Below are 14,961 nucleotides of genomic sequence, written 5' to 3' on the forward strand. Positions count from 1 at the left end.
AGTGATGACCTGCTACATAACGCAGTCTACCTGTGAATTTTTGGTAATTGTCCTTCTCAAGCCTCCCAAATGCTGGGATTGTGGCCATTCATTCCCATGATAGTTTATGAAGTCACAGAAAAAGGAAAGGGAATTTTGCACAGCCTACATACTTTGTAATTATTTTTGCTGATTTCTGACTTGATCTTTAACTTTGCTTTAAAAGTCTTGAGACTAAGAACTGATTAATTCTTAACTACATTTCTTGACCTTCCTTTTCTGCATATCCTCTTACCTCTCCGGTTTATATGAAGAAAGCAATGTTTGTTGTGCTTTAATAGATTTTGTTTTGTTTTATTTTGTTTTTTGAGACAGGGTTTCTCTGTGTATCTCTGGCTGTCCTGGAACTCATTCTGTAGACCAAGCTGGCCTCGAACTCAGAAATCCACCTGCCTCTGCCTCCCAAGTGCTGGGATTAAAGGCGTGCGCCACCACTGCCCGGCTTGTTATGCTTTAATACTGGAGAAGAGAAGCATCTTGTTCCCGTTGTGATGGCAGTGATTCCTAAGCTACTTTAACATGAGCAAGAGGCCGTCTGTATCACAGACGTGTGGCTGTGTACTGAAGGAGCATTGTTAAAGTCAGAGGTTATCCATCAGGTTTTTAGGTTTCTTGTCTTTAGAACAATATCTAATAATTTAACCTAGCCATGGTTTTTCATTTTCTTCTAGACGGCAATGGAAGTCATGCAATTCAGCAAGGAGGAAGTTCGGGAAGTTTTGAGGTTGCTGGCAGGAATACTCCATCTCGGCAACATAGAATTTATCACCGCTGGAGGGGCGCAGATTTCCTTCAAAACAGGTGAGATGATGCCTGACACCCTCCCCCCTGTCACCTACCCCTGACCCCTGACCCCAACCCTGCTCCCCTTCAGTGTTTTCCTTATAAGAGATTAGACTCAGAAAATTGACACCTTGTCTTTTATGGAAAGTTTTCTGTCCTCTAGAATAGAGCTATAGATTTCCCCCATCCTTTGCTGTGGGGCTTGAACCCGTAGTCTCACCCTCTCAGAAATGCTAAGCATGTATGTCCAGCTCAGGAACTGAGGGGTTCCACTGGTGTGGTGTCAGGTGTCAGGGCAAGAGTCTAAGGTTCCTGACCTGGGGTTGGTGTCTGTTCTTGTTCTTACTAAGAAGGAAAATGGGCCAAATAAGTAGACAATTGAGCAGCAAGCACTTGATACAGGAAAAACGTGGAGTCAGGCGCCGTCACGCTTTGCCTTGGTTTGCAGAGTTATCCAGCGGGATTCATAGCTCTGCTGGAAGCTGTCTCTCCTGTTCTTTATCCATTTGCACTGTGACTGCCTCTTAGAGGTACCTTAAAGCTTGATGGCTATATAAAATGCCAGCTGAGGTACTTTAAATATGTATACATATGAAACATATATATATACATATATATATATGTATGCATGCATATATACACATACATTTTATATATATGATATATACGTATTTTATATATAATCTATATATAATTTTGAGAAGTTTTCTGATAGAAGCAATACATCTTGTTGCAGAAATTGGGTATTGGATGTGTTTGGGGTCATCTTTCCAGGAGCCCGGTTTCTCCTGGTCAATGGTTATTGTGTTTGATTCCCACATAGTTTACCTCAATGTCTTAGGAACCTAAAGAGCCTTTGTTTAGAGTTAAAGAGGGAGAAACGGCTTAGAAATTGAGATTGGTGGCTTTTGGAGGAGACCTGTTTCTAGAGGAACCAGCACCCTCTTCTGGTGGCCTCAGGCAATGCGTGTGCATAAACATGTAGTCATTCTCTGACTATCTCTCTCTGTCTCTGTGTCTCTGAACAGAACCTTTGTTCATGTGGGTCATGTTTATTCATATTTACTGCATTAATTAAATTAATTTAAAATTTATGCAGTGGGTTTAGTACAGACCTGACGCCAGCACACAGGCAGACGGCAAGTTGCCAGTGATCCTAGGCTACAGAGCAAGACCATTGCCAAGCCAGACAACCAAGCAAAAAATCAACACAAAAGAAACCCCAAGAAACAGAAAGCATGTGTTTATTATCTGAGAGGGAATGTGACTTGGGAATCAAGCACTTGCTCTGAGTTGTGTTGTAGACGTAGCCATTGAGTTTGGGTACCAGGACATCAGTTGTTCCCAGAATTTAGACCAACTGTGGTTTTCTGGAATAAAGCAGAAGGATTCAGTGCCGGGGCCAAGTGATGGCCGGTGACACTGAGGTCCTGAAGAGGTCTGTGACTATTTTCACTGATAGTACTCAAGTGACTGGCTTTGCCACTACCCTTCTCTGACTCAACCAGAAAAACTTCTAAGAGATGACAGGACACAAGGTATCTTACCAAACTGAATACAAGAAACTGATACATGGTATCCAGGCTTGGAAAATGGCTCAACAGTTAGGAGTACTTGCTGCTCTTGCAGAGGATCCAGGTTCGAGTCCTTAACCCACAGTTAGAGGATCACAACCATCTAGCCTCTGAAGGTACCTGTATTCACATACAGACAGGCAGGTGCATATACATGCACATACATAAAATCTATAAACTTCTGAAAGAGACTGAGATTCTAGCTGTCTTTTGTTGTGTAGGACATTAAAGAAAGCTGCTATAGGCAGAAACCATTTCTACATGAGATGTGTCTATCATTTCTGCCCAAAGAGTTCTAGACTGTCTTCTGCTTTCTGTGTGGTTATATCTGGCTAGGTTTGAACCCAGCTGAGGTCCAGCATCTGGTGTGTTTGAGGGACTGTGGGTTCACCTGTGCCTCCTTCTTCACTTTCAGCTTTGGGTAGGTCTGCAGAGTTACTTGGGCTGGACCCAACACAGCTCACAGATGCGCTGACCCAGAGATCCATGTTCCTCAGGGGAGAAGAGATCCTCACGCCTCTCAGTGTTCAGCAGGTATGGCTTCCTGTCCCCAATGTCATTGAAACTTGTCTCAAAGACAGCCTTGGGGTTTCCCATCCATGTCTTTACTTGGCATATGTGGTCCCAATGAGCCATTCTAATGACTGGCTCATGGGCAAAATAGAAAGGATACCCAAGTTTGGGAAATCGGTGAAACTGTTTTGTAAGTGACAGGAAGCGTAGCTGAGGCTGAGGCCGAGGCCTGATCCTTCCACTTAAGACTGTCTGTTCTTGGGAAATGTGTTCACTGAGCCTCAGTTTCCTCTCCCATAAGCCAAGAATAGTTATACCCAATTCATAGGACTCTTATGAGGATAAAAAAATAAATAAACCAAGTACTTGGTATAAGTGTTTAGCATCTGCTGCAGAGTAAGCAGTCAATCAAAATAAGCCGTGAACGCTGTCACCCTCACCACACGTGAGCACAGTGAAGCACTGTCACTGCTCTTTGCCTCTCCTGCTGACTGTTTACAGTTACATTTCTAATCTTCCTTTTCAGCTGTTCTTACAATTATTTATTCGTGTGTGTGCCTTGCACTCGAGTGGAAAGCAGAGGATACACTGTGGGAGTCAATTTTCTCCACGTGGTTCCTGGGGACCGACACCAGGATTGTCAGGCTTGGTGTCAGACATCTGTCCCCACCGAGCCGTATCATCTGCCCTTTCTAATTTTTCCATCATCTTTTTTCTTTTCGAGATAGCTTCTCACTGTGTAGCCCTGACTGACCTGAGATGGTCTGTGGAGACCAAGCAGGCCTTGAATGCACAGAGACCTGCTTGCCTCTGCTACCCTTGTATTGACATGTAAAGGCATGTTCCAACACACCTGCCCTAATCTTTCTCAAATAAAAAAAGTTATCCCATAAGAAAAAGAACCTTATATGAGTAAAAAAAACCTAAGAAAATAATTTTAAAACTAGTTTCAATATTTTAAACATAATTTCAATATATATCTAAGTAATATATTTTATATATACATTCAATATTAACTATGCAAATAGATATATGTATGTATGTGCATATATGTATACATAATATATACATGCAGACACACACATACCCATGTATATAGATTTGGAGTCCTTTCTATAACTGGACATGTGAAGTTGAGTTTGGAAGGCAGGTCTTTATGAATGGGTCTATCAAGTCAGTAAATGGGTCTGATCCTTCTTTTTGTTTGTTTGGTTTTTTTTTCTATTTTCCTGGAAGACATTGATTCAGTTAGCCACGGCAACCGAGTCCTTCCCACAGTGGGGCGGGATGGGCTGGTTATGCCTTCTGCCATGGTCTTCCATCCCTCACCCCCTTCCAGGCAGTAGATAGCAGAGACTCACTGGCCATGGCACTTTACGCTCGCTGCTTTGAGTGGGTAATCAAGAAGATCAACAGCCGGATCAAAGGCAAAGACGACTTCAAGTCCATCGGCATCCTTGACATCTTCGGATTTGAAAACTTTGAGGTACGCGTGCCGAGAGCGCAATAGGAGCCTTCTGTTCAGAAACTGCTCTTCCACACATTTCTCAGAGCCTCCATGGGTGGTTTTCCCTGCACTCTTCTTTTCTCTCTGGCCCCTTTGTCGTTGTTCTGTGTACTCTTAGGGGCCCTGGAGTACTTACTCCCTGAATCCCGCCCTTAGGTTAACCACTTTGAGCAGTTCAATATCAACTATGCAAATGAGAAGCTGCAGGAATACTTCAACAAACACATTTTTTCCTTAGAACAACTGGAATACAGCAGGTAAGCACACAAGAGTCCTCTCCAAAAGAGAAGATTTTTTTAAAACTGGTAAGCAAATTTGTGTGAAGGTGAATCTTGATTTCACATGGCTTTTTCTTCTTCCCCCAGAGAAGGATTGGTGTGGGAAGATATTGACTGGATAGACAATGGAGAATGTCTAGACTTGATCGAGAAGGTAATGGGTAACTGAAGAGTGAATGTTTGCAGTCCTCAGGGAGTCCAGCTGGGCTGCTTCACATTTCTGGGAACAAAATAACTTGTGGAAACACGCACATCAAAGATGAGAATGTGGGAACACAATGGGCCATTTGGAAACGTGAATGCAAGTGCACCGTGAGGTTGAATGTAACCGCTTGGCTGCTTCCAGCCTATTGTTTTATTGAGCTGAGTGTTTTAGAATCAGCAGTGTATGTGTGTGAACTGGCCTCTCTTAGGTCTTAAGGTGCCAGCAAAGCCTTGTAGACTTGTAGACTGGCCGGTTGTAAAGGTTTATCCATGACATATCAATGGGTCCCATTTTCGGAAAGGCCTATATAGAAGTTCATTGCTTTTCTTGTCATTGCTTTTTTTATGCTGTTCCAGTCTGAATCTTTTAAGCCCCTGGGATGGCAGCAGAGTTTCTCTTTAAGTACCAACCTGCTGGGAGATGGAGTGGGTTGGAGCTCTGAGGTGGTTTCAAAGACAAGACATTCTATACTTAATTCATTCAACTGTTGTCTCTCCTCCTATAGAAACTTGGCCTCCTTGCCTTGATCAATGAAGAGAGCCATTTTCCTCAAGCCACAGACAGCACTTTGTTGGAGAAGTTACACAATCAACATGCTGTATGTCAACACCCGCCAGCCCTGGGTTTTTGTCTGAGCATTAAGATGATGAACCCTCTTCTGCGCCTCCCGCCATCAATGTCCTTCGTCTCTTAAGCTGGAGTTCCCCTCCCTTACTTATTAGACCCATAGTGAAAAAAGTTAGCTTTGGGGCAGCTGCGCAGAATGAGCTCAGGTTTATGTATTTCCTGAGTGGGGAACCGAAGTGTTTAGCTTCTTGTCGTGAAAGAGCTGGGAACAATGGTTTGGAGGGCATCCCTTGCCATATGCCAAAACTCTGATGCTAGGTGGTTGGCTTTGCAGTGGTTGCCTTGTGGTAAATGTGACTTTATCTAGAAGTCAAAGGAAATCAAGAAGTAAAATAAGGCCCTTCTGTTTTTGTTTTTGTTTTTCACGTTAGAATAACCACTTTTATGTGAAACCCCGAGTCGCAGTCAACAATTTTGGAGTGAAGCACTATGCAGGAGAGGTAATTTCTTCATAAGATAGTATCAAGGGTTGGGGGTGTGGCTTAGTTGCCAGTACACTTACTAGAAATATAAAAAAATCTGTTGATTTGATACCAAGTACCACAAACACCAGGCGTGGTGACGTATCCCTGTCACTCCAGGGTGGTGGAAGCAGGAAGGTCAGAAGGTCAAGGTCATAGAAATGACAAAATACAACTCTCACTTCAGCGTGGAAAGAGGGAGCTTTAAGTCAAATATGAACGATCATATCTAGGAACCCCAAACGTAACGTTCTAATATAGTCACTGCTTCATGAAGTTTTATAGTACCAAACCAGAGAAAATCGTAGAGACATTCTTCAGATACCTGGATATGAACACCGGGTCTGCAGGTACAGCAAAGAAAGAAAGAAAGAGAGAAAGAGAGAGAGAAAGAAAGAAAGAAAGAAAGAAAGAAAGAAAGAAAGAAAGAAAGAAAGCAAGCAGAAAGCCTCTGCTACAGGCCTCAGAGAATATTTCTTTTTTTTTTAGATTTACTTATTTTATGTATGTGAGTACACTGCAGCTGTCTTCAGACATACCAGAAGAGGGCATCAGATTCAATTTACAGATGGTTGTGAGCCACCATGTGGTTGCTGGGAATTGAACTCAGGACCTCTGGAAGAGCAGCCAGTGCTCTTAACCACTGAGCCATTTCTCTAGCCCCTCAGAGAACATTCTTAAGCTTTCTTCTTGGTGGAAGCTAGAGGTCTGTTAAATTAATGCATCCCAAAAGGTTTCTTGGGATAGTCACAAAGACATTAGGCTACACACAGAGGAGGACAATGGCTATTCAAGAGGCCAAGATAGATAGCTCAAGACAATTAGTACTTAGGCCCCCTACCTACAACATTGCAAACTCTTCACAGGCATTAGAAGTTCCACTTAACCTGTGTAGAAAGGCCAAGCAGGTACATTGTCTTCTTTCTGGGAGTTTTATCCAGTCAGAAATTCAAGGTCATTCTTGCCTTCAGAGGTGTGAGGTCAGTCTGTGTTGCATGAGGCCAACATACATACATACATACATACATACATACATACATACGTAGATGTAAGAACAAGATGGATGGATAGATAGATGCAACAACAGGCTATTTATTGATTTATTATTTATTGACTGCATACTTGGTCTTCACACTATCACTACTATCACTAGTAGACCATAACTTGAAAGTAATTTATTAAGAGTATGACATTTTCTCTTACTTTGTTTTTAAATTAGGTGCAGTATGATGTCCGAGGCATCTTGGAAAAGAACAGAGACACATTCAGAGACGACCTACTCAACCTGCTGAGGGAAAGCAGGTATATGGCTTCTCCCCTGTGACGTCATTAACAAGCACATAACCATTTCTGCAAATGTCCGTGATTTGTGAACAGGGAACAGACTATCATAGAAGCCCTTGACTTAGCTTCTTCTCCAGCCGTTTATGGGCTATAATAGAGAAGCAAGGGGTGCCCATAATGAGGCAGGAACCAGAAACCCATGAGGTGCATATTCTTCATCTGTTCTGTTAAATGGAGGTGGGAAGCAGTTCAGCCATTTGCTGAGAGGTAATCACTGTGGTGGCCACAGCTGTGGCCAGAGGCTAAGCTTCCATATCGGGTCTGTTTGGCTCAGGAACCTGATCTTGACCAGTCCAGCCTGCTTGCCCACTCCAGTCATTGAGCTGTTTGAATTTCAGGTCTGGTTTTTATAGGATCCTGTTTCTCATTGTTGTGAGATGTCAAGAAAGTTAAGCCAGTGTTAATGCAATCAGAATCATGAATATATTAGTCAGTTATTCATTCATTTAGCAATTGTAAGTTCAAACCATGAAATCAAGAGTTAAGGAAAGCGTAGACAGTTTTAATGATTAGTTTAGCTATTTGTATCTACTAAGGCAGGAAGTTCCCTATTGTCCAGTGACTTGGTAAAAGAGACAGGATTTGAGACAAAGCCCTCCCTTGTAGGCTTTTCAAACCTTTGGGGGATATAGCATGAATATATACAGAAATAACTTTTAATGGCTAAGGAAGGAAGTAGACAATTGTTAAAAAGCTGTGCTGTTTCTCAGCATGTAAATACCAGGTGGCCACCCTGTCATTTAGCCAGCTATGAAGGGTGAAGGGCGCCATGCTGAGCTCGGCATCTGAAGCGCTTGATCTTCTGTTCTCCCTTGTGAAAATGCTCTGCTTCAACCAGTCTCGGCTGCTTCTGTTTGTAGATAAGTTTTCAGACAAATACTGGATGCTGGAAAATGGCCCAGCATGTTACCTGACAAGGCTGTCTTAGCTGTCAGCATATGAAAGGATACATTTAAATACAAGCCGCCTGTTGGTGTTAAGGGGTGGTGGTGGTGGAAGACTGTAGAATGAAGAACTGCTCACAAAGATCACAAACTGTCCTAGTGTAAAAGGGGTGCAGCCTGGGGTTCCCCCTTGCAAATGGGGGAGCCTACTTCCCTTTCACCTTTGACAGCTTTGACCTTTTAATGGAACACAAGCTGTTCTCTAAGAATTTAAAGGCGTTGGGGAGCAGAGCAGCCCAAGGCAGAAGCGCAAACCTCTCTGAGGCACAGGGAGGAATCCTGCCTGCCATCTCCACCTTGAGGATACAGTTGGAGGATGGATGGCCCTTCTGCCTTTCCCTGTGGCGGGGACACCGTCAGCATGCCCAGCGGCATTATAGCCACTAACAGTGCCAGGAAGATGATGAGCTATCGGGAAGCCTTTTACTTTATCAGTAGAGGTGACGGTTTAATAAATTCACTAACTGCTGTAATAGGGCTGCGATCTACTGGTCACGACCCGGGCACTGTGCCCCTAGCCTTGTACCACATGCTCATTGTATTCTTGCTGTAGAACCAGAAAACAAATTCTAAAATTACTCCCATTGTTCCAGATGAGCTGTCTGAGGCCTAGAGAGAGAGATAGGGCATCTCGTATTCATGATGCAGCTACGAAGTAGAAGAGCCAGGATTTGAACCTGTGTCCCACTAGGTGTTCCTACTAGCACTGTCCCAACACGTGTCAGATTGAACCTCCACCACAGCACACAGCGGTTGTAACGCAACAGCTCTGCGTCTGTTCATTCCTCCGTAGAGCTGACCAACTGTTGATTGAAAAATCCTTGTTAAAAATAAAACAAAAACAAAGCCCATGGCTGTGCTGAAAGTGCACAGACTTCTTTCTTGCCGTTATTTCTAAACCAGTGCTTCTCAAAATATGGGTGGTAACGCCTTTGGGGGTTGAATGATTATTTCACAGGGGTCACCTAAGACCATCAGAAAACACAAACGTTTACATTACAGTTTGTAACAATAGCAAAATTACAGTTTTGAAGTAGCAACAAAAATAATTTTGTGGTTGGGGGTCACAGCAACTTGAGCAACTGTGTTCAAAGGTCACAGCATTAGGAAGGCTGAGAACCACCGCCCTAAAATGTAACACTTAATACCTATTTAGGGAGACTGGCCACTGTGCTGTTACTGTACATAATCTAGCCGTGGTTTAAGGTGTATGGGGAAATGTGTATAGGATTCCTGCAAACTTTGCCTTATTATAAACTAGGGACCTGAGCATTTTGGGGATTGGTTTCCATGAAAGGTCCTGGAACCTGTTGCCACCCCCCCCCCCCCATCCCACGAAGCTACTCTATCCAACCGTGCAGATGAGGAAGGGAAGGCTATAGTGGTTTAGGTGGATCTGCTGCCTGTTCCTCAGTAAGACCCCTTCCCCGTCACTGTCTTTCCATTTCTTCTTTCCTGGGGAGTCTGGTGCTCTGAGGACTGTCTCACACTGCCAAACAATGGTTGGCTGATTCTCTTTTTGTTTGTTTGTTTCAAGATAGGATCTCTCTGTCTGTTCCAAGCTGTCCTAGAACAAGCTAGATGAGGCTGGCCTTGAACTCAGAGATCCACATACCTCTGCCTCCCAGGTGCTGGGATTAAAGGTGTGCGCCACCTTTGCCAGGCCCAGCTGAATCTTTGTATGTTCTTACGGGGCTTCAGGCCCCAGTGTATTATTTTAATTACCATTGTAGAACAACACTGTAATTACAGTGACCAGGTACCTGACGGTCATGTGTGTACACCTCACAGTCCCGTGCTTCCTTCACACAGGTTTGACTTCATCTATGACCTCTTTGAACACGTTTCCAGCCGCAACAACCAGGACACCTTGAAGTGTGGAAGCAAACACCGGCGGCCTACAGTCAGCTCGCAGTTCAAGGTCAGTCTGCGCTAGTGGTCTGGAGGCTTCTACCATCCTTGTGATCCAGACAACCTGAGGCAGGAGTCACGTGATGTGAGGCGTATGAGAGACTGAACCTTGTTTCTGTTGTAACACGTTTTAAAGCGGCAGAGTTTCAGGGGTTCATGGCTCCAGGGTTGAGGACCTAATGCAGTGTACTTGCTGGGTTATTTCAGTCATCCTTCAGGACGACATTCGCTCATTTCCCAACTCTTAAAAAAAAAAACAAGGTACACACATGAATTTTTAGGCTTTTTCTGAGATTTTATAAATTAACACAATATTTTTTGCTATTTTTTTCCTCCAGTGGTATAACAATCTCAGAATTACCAAAGTGATTAAAGTAAAAATATTTTGCTGGACAGTGGTGGCGCACGCCTTTAATCCCAGCACTTGGGAGGCAGAGACAGGCGGATTTCTGAGTTTGAGGCCAGCCTGGTCTACAGAGTGAGTTCCAGGACAGCCAGGGCTATACAGAGAAACCCTGTCTCGAGAAGAAAAAAAAAAAAAAAAGAAAGAAATATTTTATTACTTCAAATCTTATTTTTGTTTTTGAGAGACAGAATGGGAAGGACTATGTAGGCTGGCCAGTGCTTTTGTGTGTGTATGTTAATAGTGACAACAATGTATATAATGAACCAAAAATTAAAAAATAAAAAGCCGGGCAGTGGTGGCGCACGCCTTTAATCTCAGCACTTGGGAGGCAGAGGCAGGCGGATTTCTGAGTTCAAGGCCAGCCTAGTCTAGAGGGTGAGTTCCAGGACAGCCAGGACTACACAGAGAAACCCTGTCTCGAAAAAACAAAAAAACAAAAAAATAAATAAATAAAAAACAAGGCTTACTTTTGCCTTCCCCGTCATTCTTATTATTGTATTTAAAATCTCATGTGAAAATAGGGTGTATTTCTTCCCATCTCTCAATATTGGTCCTTTTTCATATATATATCAACTATGTATATAAGAAAAGATACTTTATTATATAATATGTTGATATGTATATAACATCATATTATATTATATATAGCTATTATACCTGGGAATGAATATATATATACATATACACATACATACGTATGTATGTATGTATGTACCAGAACTATATATATATCAGAACCTGGGGATATATTATATATCTCAGAACTGTCGTACCTGGGAATAATGGCCATTTTTACCCAAATAACAGTCATTCCAGTTACTCAAGTCTGAGTGAAATAAAGCACATCAGCACTGTGAGTGTGTAAGCTTTCTCCTCATTTGGAGGTGCAGCCTTTGAAGACCTCTGCCTCCTCATCTAATTATCTGTTTGCCTTTAAGCGAAAATCCTGGCTGAAGGGGCAATAGCATCCTGCCAGTCAGCAGGTGCTGATGGGATCCGCCCTGTGAGGCAGAGGGTGGAGCTGCTGCTGATTGGTGGGGGCAGTCACACATCAGCATAGCCAGCAGTCCTGGGGATGTGGCAATGGCATGAAGGGCCGCCTTCGCACAGGGCAGCTGTGGTAGCGCCAGTTCCCAGCTACTACTTGTTTATTCTGTGCCAGATGCCGGGCTGACTGCTTTGTGTCTGTTGTTGCACCCACTCCCGCATCGCCCTGTGAGGTCACACTGCTCTCTCCATTGTATAGATGAGGCAACTGAGGTTTGGGGAAGTAAAAATAGCCTCTGGGCCTCACAGAGGATGACTGGAGTTGGCACCATGTGTGTCAGGCTTTACACTCTCAATATTTAAGTGAGATCTTTGCCTTGTTTTATGTTATGACGAGATCATTCAAAATGAAAAACTCTTTTTCCTCTGATTTTTGTTATGTTTTGTTTTGTTCTGACGTAACCCACGTGTTCCCTTCCCCCTTACAGGACTCCCTGCACTCCTTAATGGCCACACTAAGCTCCTCCAATCCCTTCTTTGTCAGATGCATCAAGCCAAACACACAGAAGGTAAGGCTTCCGAAGCGCCAGCCTGGGCTATCCTCAAGGACAGCCTCCAGGAGGGGGGTACCCATAGATGTCGTTTCTCCAGAGTCCTTTTGTTATAGATGGTTGGAAATGGGGTGTGGCATTCTGGTAACCTGACAGTAAGTGGCTAACCCTTCATCCCCTGTGCCTGTGAGTCAGCTTCTGAGTGATTTCCTTAGGACTTGGGAAAGCCTCCTTGGAAAGGAGATGTTGGAAAGCCAACAAGTTTTGTTGTTGCTTTGTTTTTTTCTTTAAAGTGTTTGGATCCAGCTCCAAAAATTCAGATAAGAAAAAAACATGCAGTATGTCTTTCTCTTATAGGTGGCTTTTTTTTTTATTTTATGCATATGAGTACACCACCATTTCTCTCTTCAGACACACCAGAAGAGATCAACAGACCCCATTACAGATGGTTGTGAGCCACCGTGTGGCTGCTGGGAATTGAACTCAGGACCTCTGGAAGAGCAGTCGATGCTCTTAACCACTGAGCCATCTCTCCAGCCTGGCTTTTTTTTTTTCTTTTTTTAGTTTTTTTTTTTAGCTTTATTGTTAAATGCTTTGAGAAGGTTATAAACTAAGCAACAATATGTTTTAAGTACTTTATATTTTAAATTTTAAAATTATATTTATTTTATTTTATGTATATGAATGATTTGTCTACGTGTATGTCTGTACACCCCGTCTCAGAGGTCAGAAGAGGGCATCGGGTCCCTTGGAACTGGAGTTCATTATGGTTGTGAGCTGCCATAGGATACCGTGCTGGGAATGGATACCATGAGCCAACAATTGCTCTTAACCACTGAAAACTCTCCCTAGGCCTATTTTAGGTACTTTAATTGCAAGATAGCGTAAAGGTAATTTTTTTTTAATGTCATGATTCACTTAGGAGCAGCTTAAAAAAGCAGAGACCGCTTTAACGAGAGAAATGGGCTATGAAGTGAAAGTAGTTATGGATTCAAAGCTGAATGGAAAGCTTGCCACAAGAATGTGTGTGGTTTTGTTTTTTCTGCGAAAGGGTCTCACATGTAGCAACTGTCCTTCAACCCACTATGTCGATAAGTCTGGCCGTGAACTCACTGTGTAGCAGAGGCTGGCCTTGATCTTCTAATCCTCCTGCCTCCTCCTCCTGAAGGCTGGGATTGCAGGTGCATGTATCACACCAGTTTTATGCAGTGCTAGGAACAGAACCCAGGGCCGCATGCATGCCAATCACTGTAACAACTGAGCTACATCCGGAGCCCACACAAACCGATGAATTCATTGTCTTTTGGCAAACAAGCCTCTTAGGAACCCTTCTTGAGAGAGAGAACCTCTCTCCCCCACTCCCCCTCCAATGTAGTAATTGCAAGAACTCTAACATGTAAAGGGATAGAAGATGAAGATGAGAAATCTAAGCTGACCTTTGTCCCCCAGAACTTGGGTTTTATTCTCCTGGCTTTGTAGCTGCTGTGGCCATGTTCCCCTTGGTGTTTGACTTTGGCCCCTGGCTTAACATTGTGTTGATTCCACCTAAGGCCGGCCACCTGGCAGTGTCTCCCTTCTGTGTAGCAAGGCTAGTAGCGCCACATCTCATCCTTTGGTCCCATCAGCGATTTCTCAGTCAGGAGTCTTGGGGGCATGGGTGCCCATTAGACTTACGGTGCGCCATCAATCCATTTCCTTCCTGACATGAGATGTCCTTGGGCAGCTCTCTTCCTGTCGGCATCTCAAATTTGGTGAAATGGGAATGTGCCTTAATGCTGCTACCTTTCTAATGACAGAAACTTTATCTTGAAAAATTCGATCCTTGATTTCTGATCTTAGATGGCACAGAGTTCATTTTTCTGTCAGACTCTAGAAGCTTGAAGGCAGAATTGAAGAAATGGCTTCTTCTTGATTGTTATCTTTTCATGCTGAGATTCGATTGTACCCAATGACTCTGAGTTTTATACTTTACAAAGTGACCCAACTCAACTCTGTGTTTAGTCGCCCAGACTTACTGCAGACGCTAATTAGCAACATGCCAAGGGTTGGGTTGTAAGAAATACCCTGATAACATTTTAAAGACACTGGAATATGAAGTCCCTGACACAAGAGCCAGCTTGTCTCTGGCCTAAAACATAGCTGTGGTTTATGAGTGTGAAGAATGCTAATTAGAACATGGAGATTCCAGGAGGTGACCTGATTAGCATTCATTCATTTCCACCAAGAAAATGGTTTTGTTCCTGTCCATCGTGCACTAGGAAATGCTTGGAATATCTCACAAATGTCTTTAATCCAAAGATAAATCCAGAAGGATTCTGACCTTCTTTCCCTCTCTTCAGACTGGGGACTGTGTCTCTGGTCCCAGGGGAAGACGAGATGCAGCCATACCGTTTCTGGTTTACCATGGGAGTTTGGAAGTGTGACTGTGAAGGTGTCTGTGTGTCACTCAGAATGGGGATGTTGGCTACCCTGGACAGAGTCTAGGATTAGTCTTCTACAGGTTCTGTGGCCAAAAGGGACAACCACAATAGCCATGAAGTCTGTCAGCTAGAGACTGTAGGTTAGAACTGAAGGGGGCTGCTTTTGTGCATTAAGGACCACGTGCAAGAGTCAAGACTGGCCAGGTGTGTGGGGACCAACACCCTTCCTTCCTGCCAGCCCAGGAGATGTAGTCAAGTGGGAAAAATCTGGGATCCTTTGTGGCTTTGTTTTTTGTATGGTATTGCTGTTGGTTCTCTCCCTCTCCCTCTCCCTCTCCCTCTCCCTCTCCCTCTCCCTCTCCCTCTCCCTCTCCCTCTCCCTCTCCCTCTCCTTCTCTCTCTCTCTCCCTC

The 14,961-nt window shown here is 43.6% G+C and overlaps 1 protein-coding gene across 1 annotated transcript in view; it reads left to right on the top strand.

Moving 5' to 3' along the window:
• Myo10 (myosin X) overlaps positions 1–14,961 on the top strand; it is a 199,174-nt gene that overhangs the window by 117,626 nt on the left and 66,587 nt on the right. Inside the window, exons 10-19 of the mRNA XM_028767572.1 lie at positions 711–840; positions 2,812–2,930; positions 4,249–4,395; positions 4,573–4,673; positions 4,782–4,848; positions 5,405–5,497; positions 5,898–5,966; positions 7,207–7,289; positions 10,088–10,196; positions 12,068–12,148. Of these exons, the coding sequence (XP_028623405.1) occupies positions 711–840; positions 2,812–2,930; positions 4,249–4,395; positions 4,573–4,673; positions 4,782–4,848; positions 5,405–5,497; positions 5,898–5,966; positions 7,207–7,289; positions 10,088–10,196; positions 12,068–12,148 (999 nt within the window). The remainder of the gene's footprint in view (positions 1–710; positions 841–2,811; positions 2,931–4,248; positions 4,396–4,572; positions 4,674–4,781; positions 4,849–5,404; positions 5,498–5,897; positions 5,967–7,206; positions 7,290–10,087; positions 10,197–12,067; positions 12,149–14,961) is intronic.

This window comes from Grammomys surdaster, unplaced genomic scaffold (assembly GCF_004785775.1).
Source record: "Grammomys surdaster isolate TR1022 unplaced genomic scaffold, NIH_TR_1.0 174, whole genome shotgun sequence".
Classification (NCBI taxonomy): Eukaryota; Metazoa; Chordata; class Mammalia; order Rodentia; family Muridae; genus Grammomys; species Grammomys surdaster.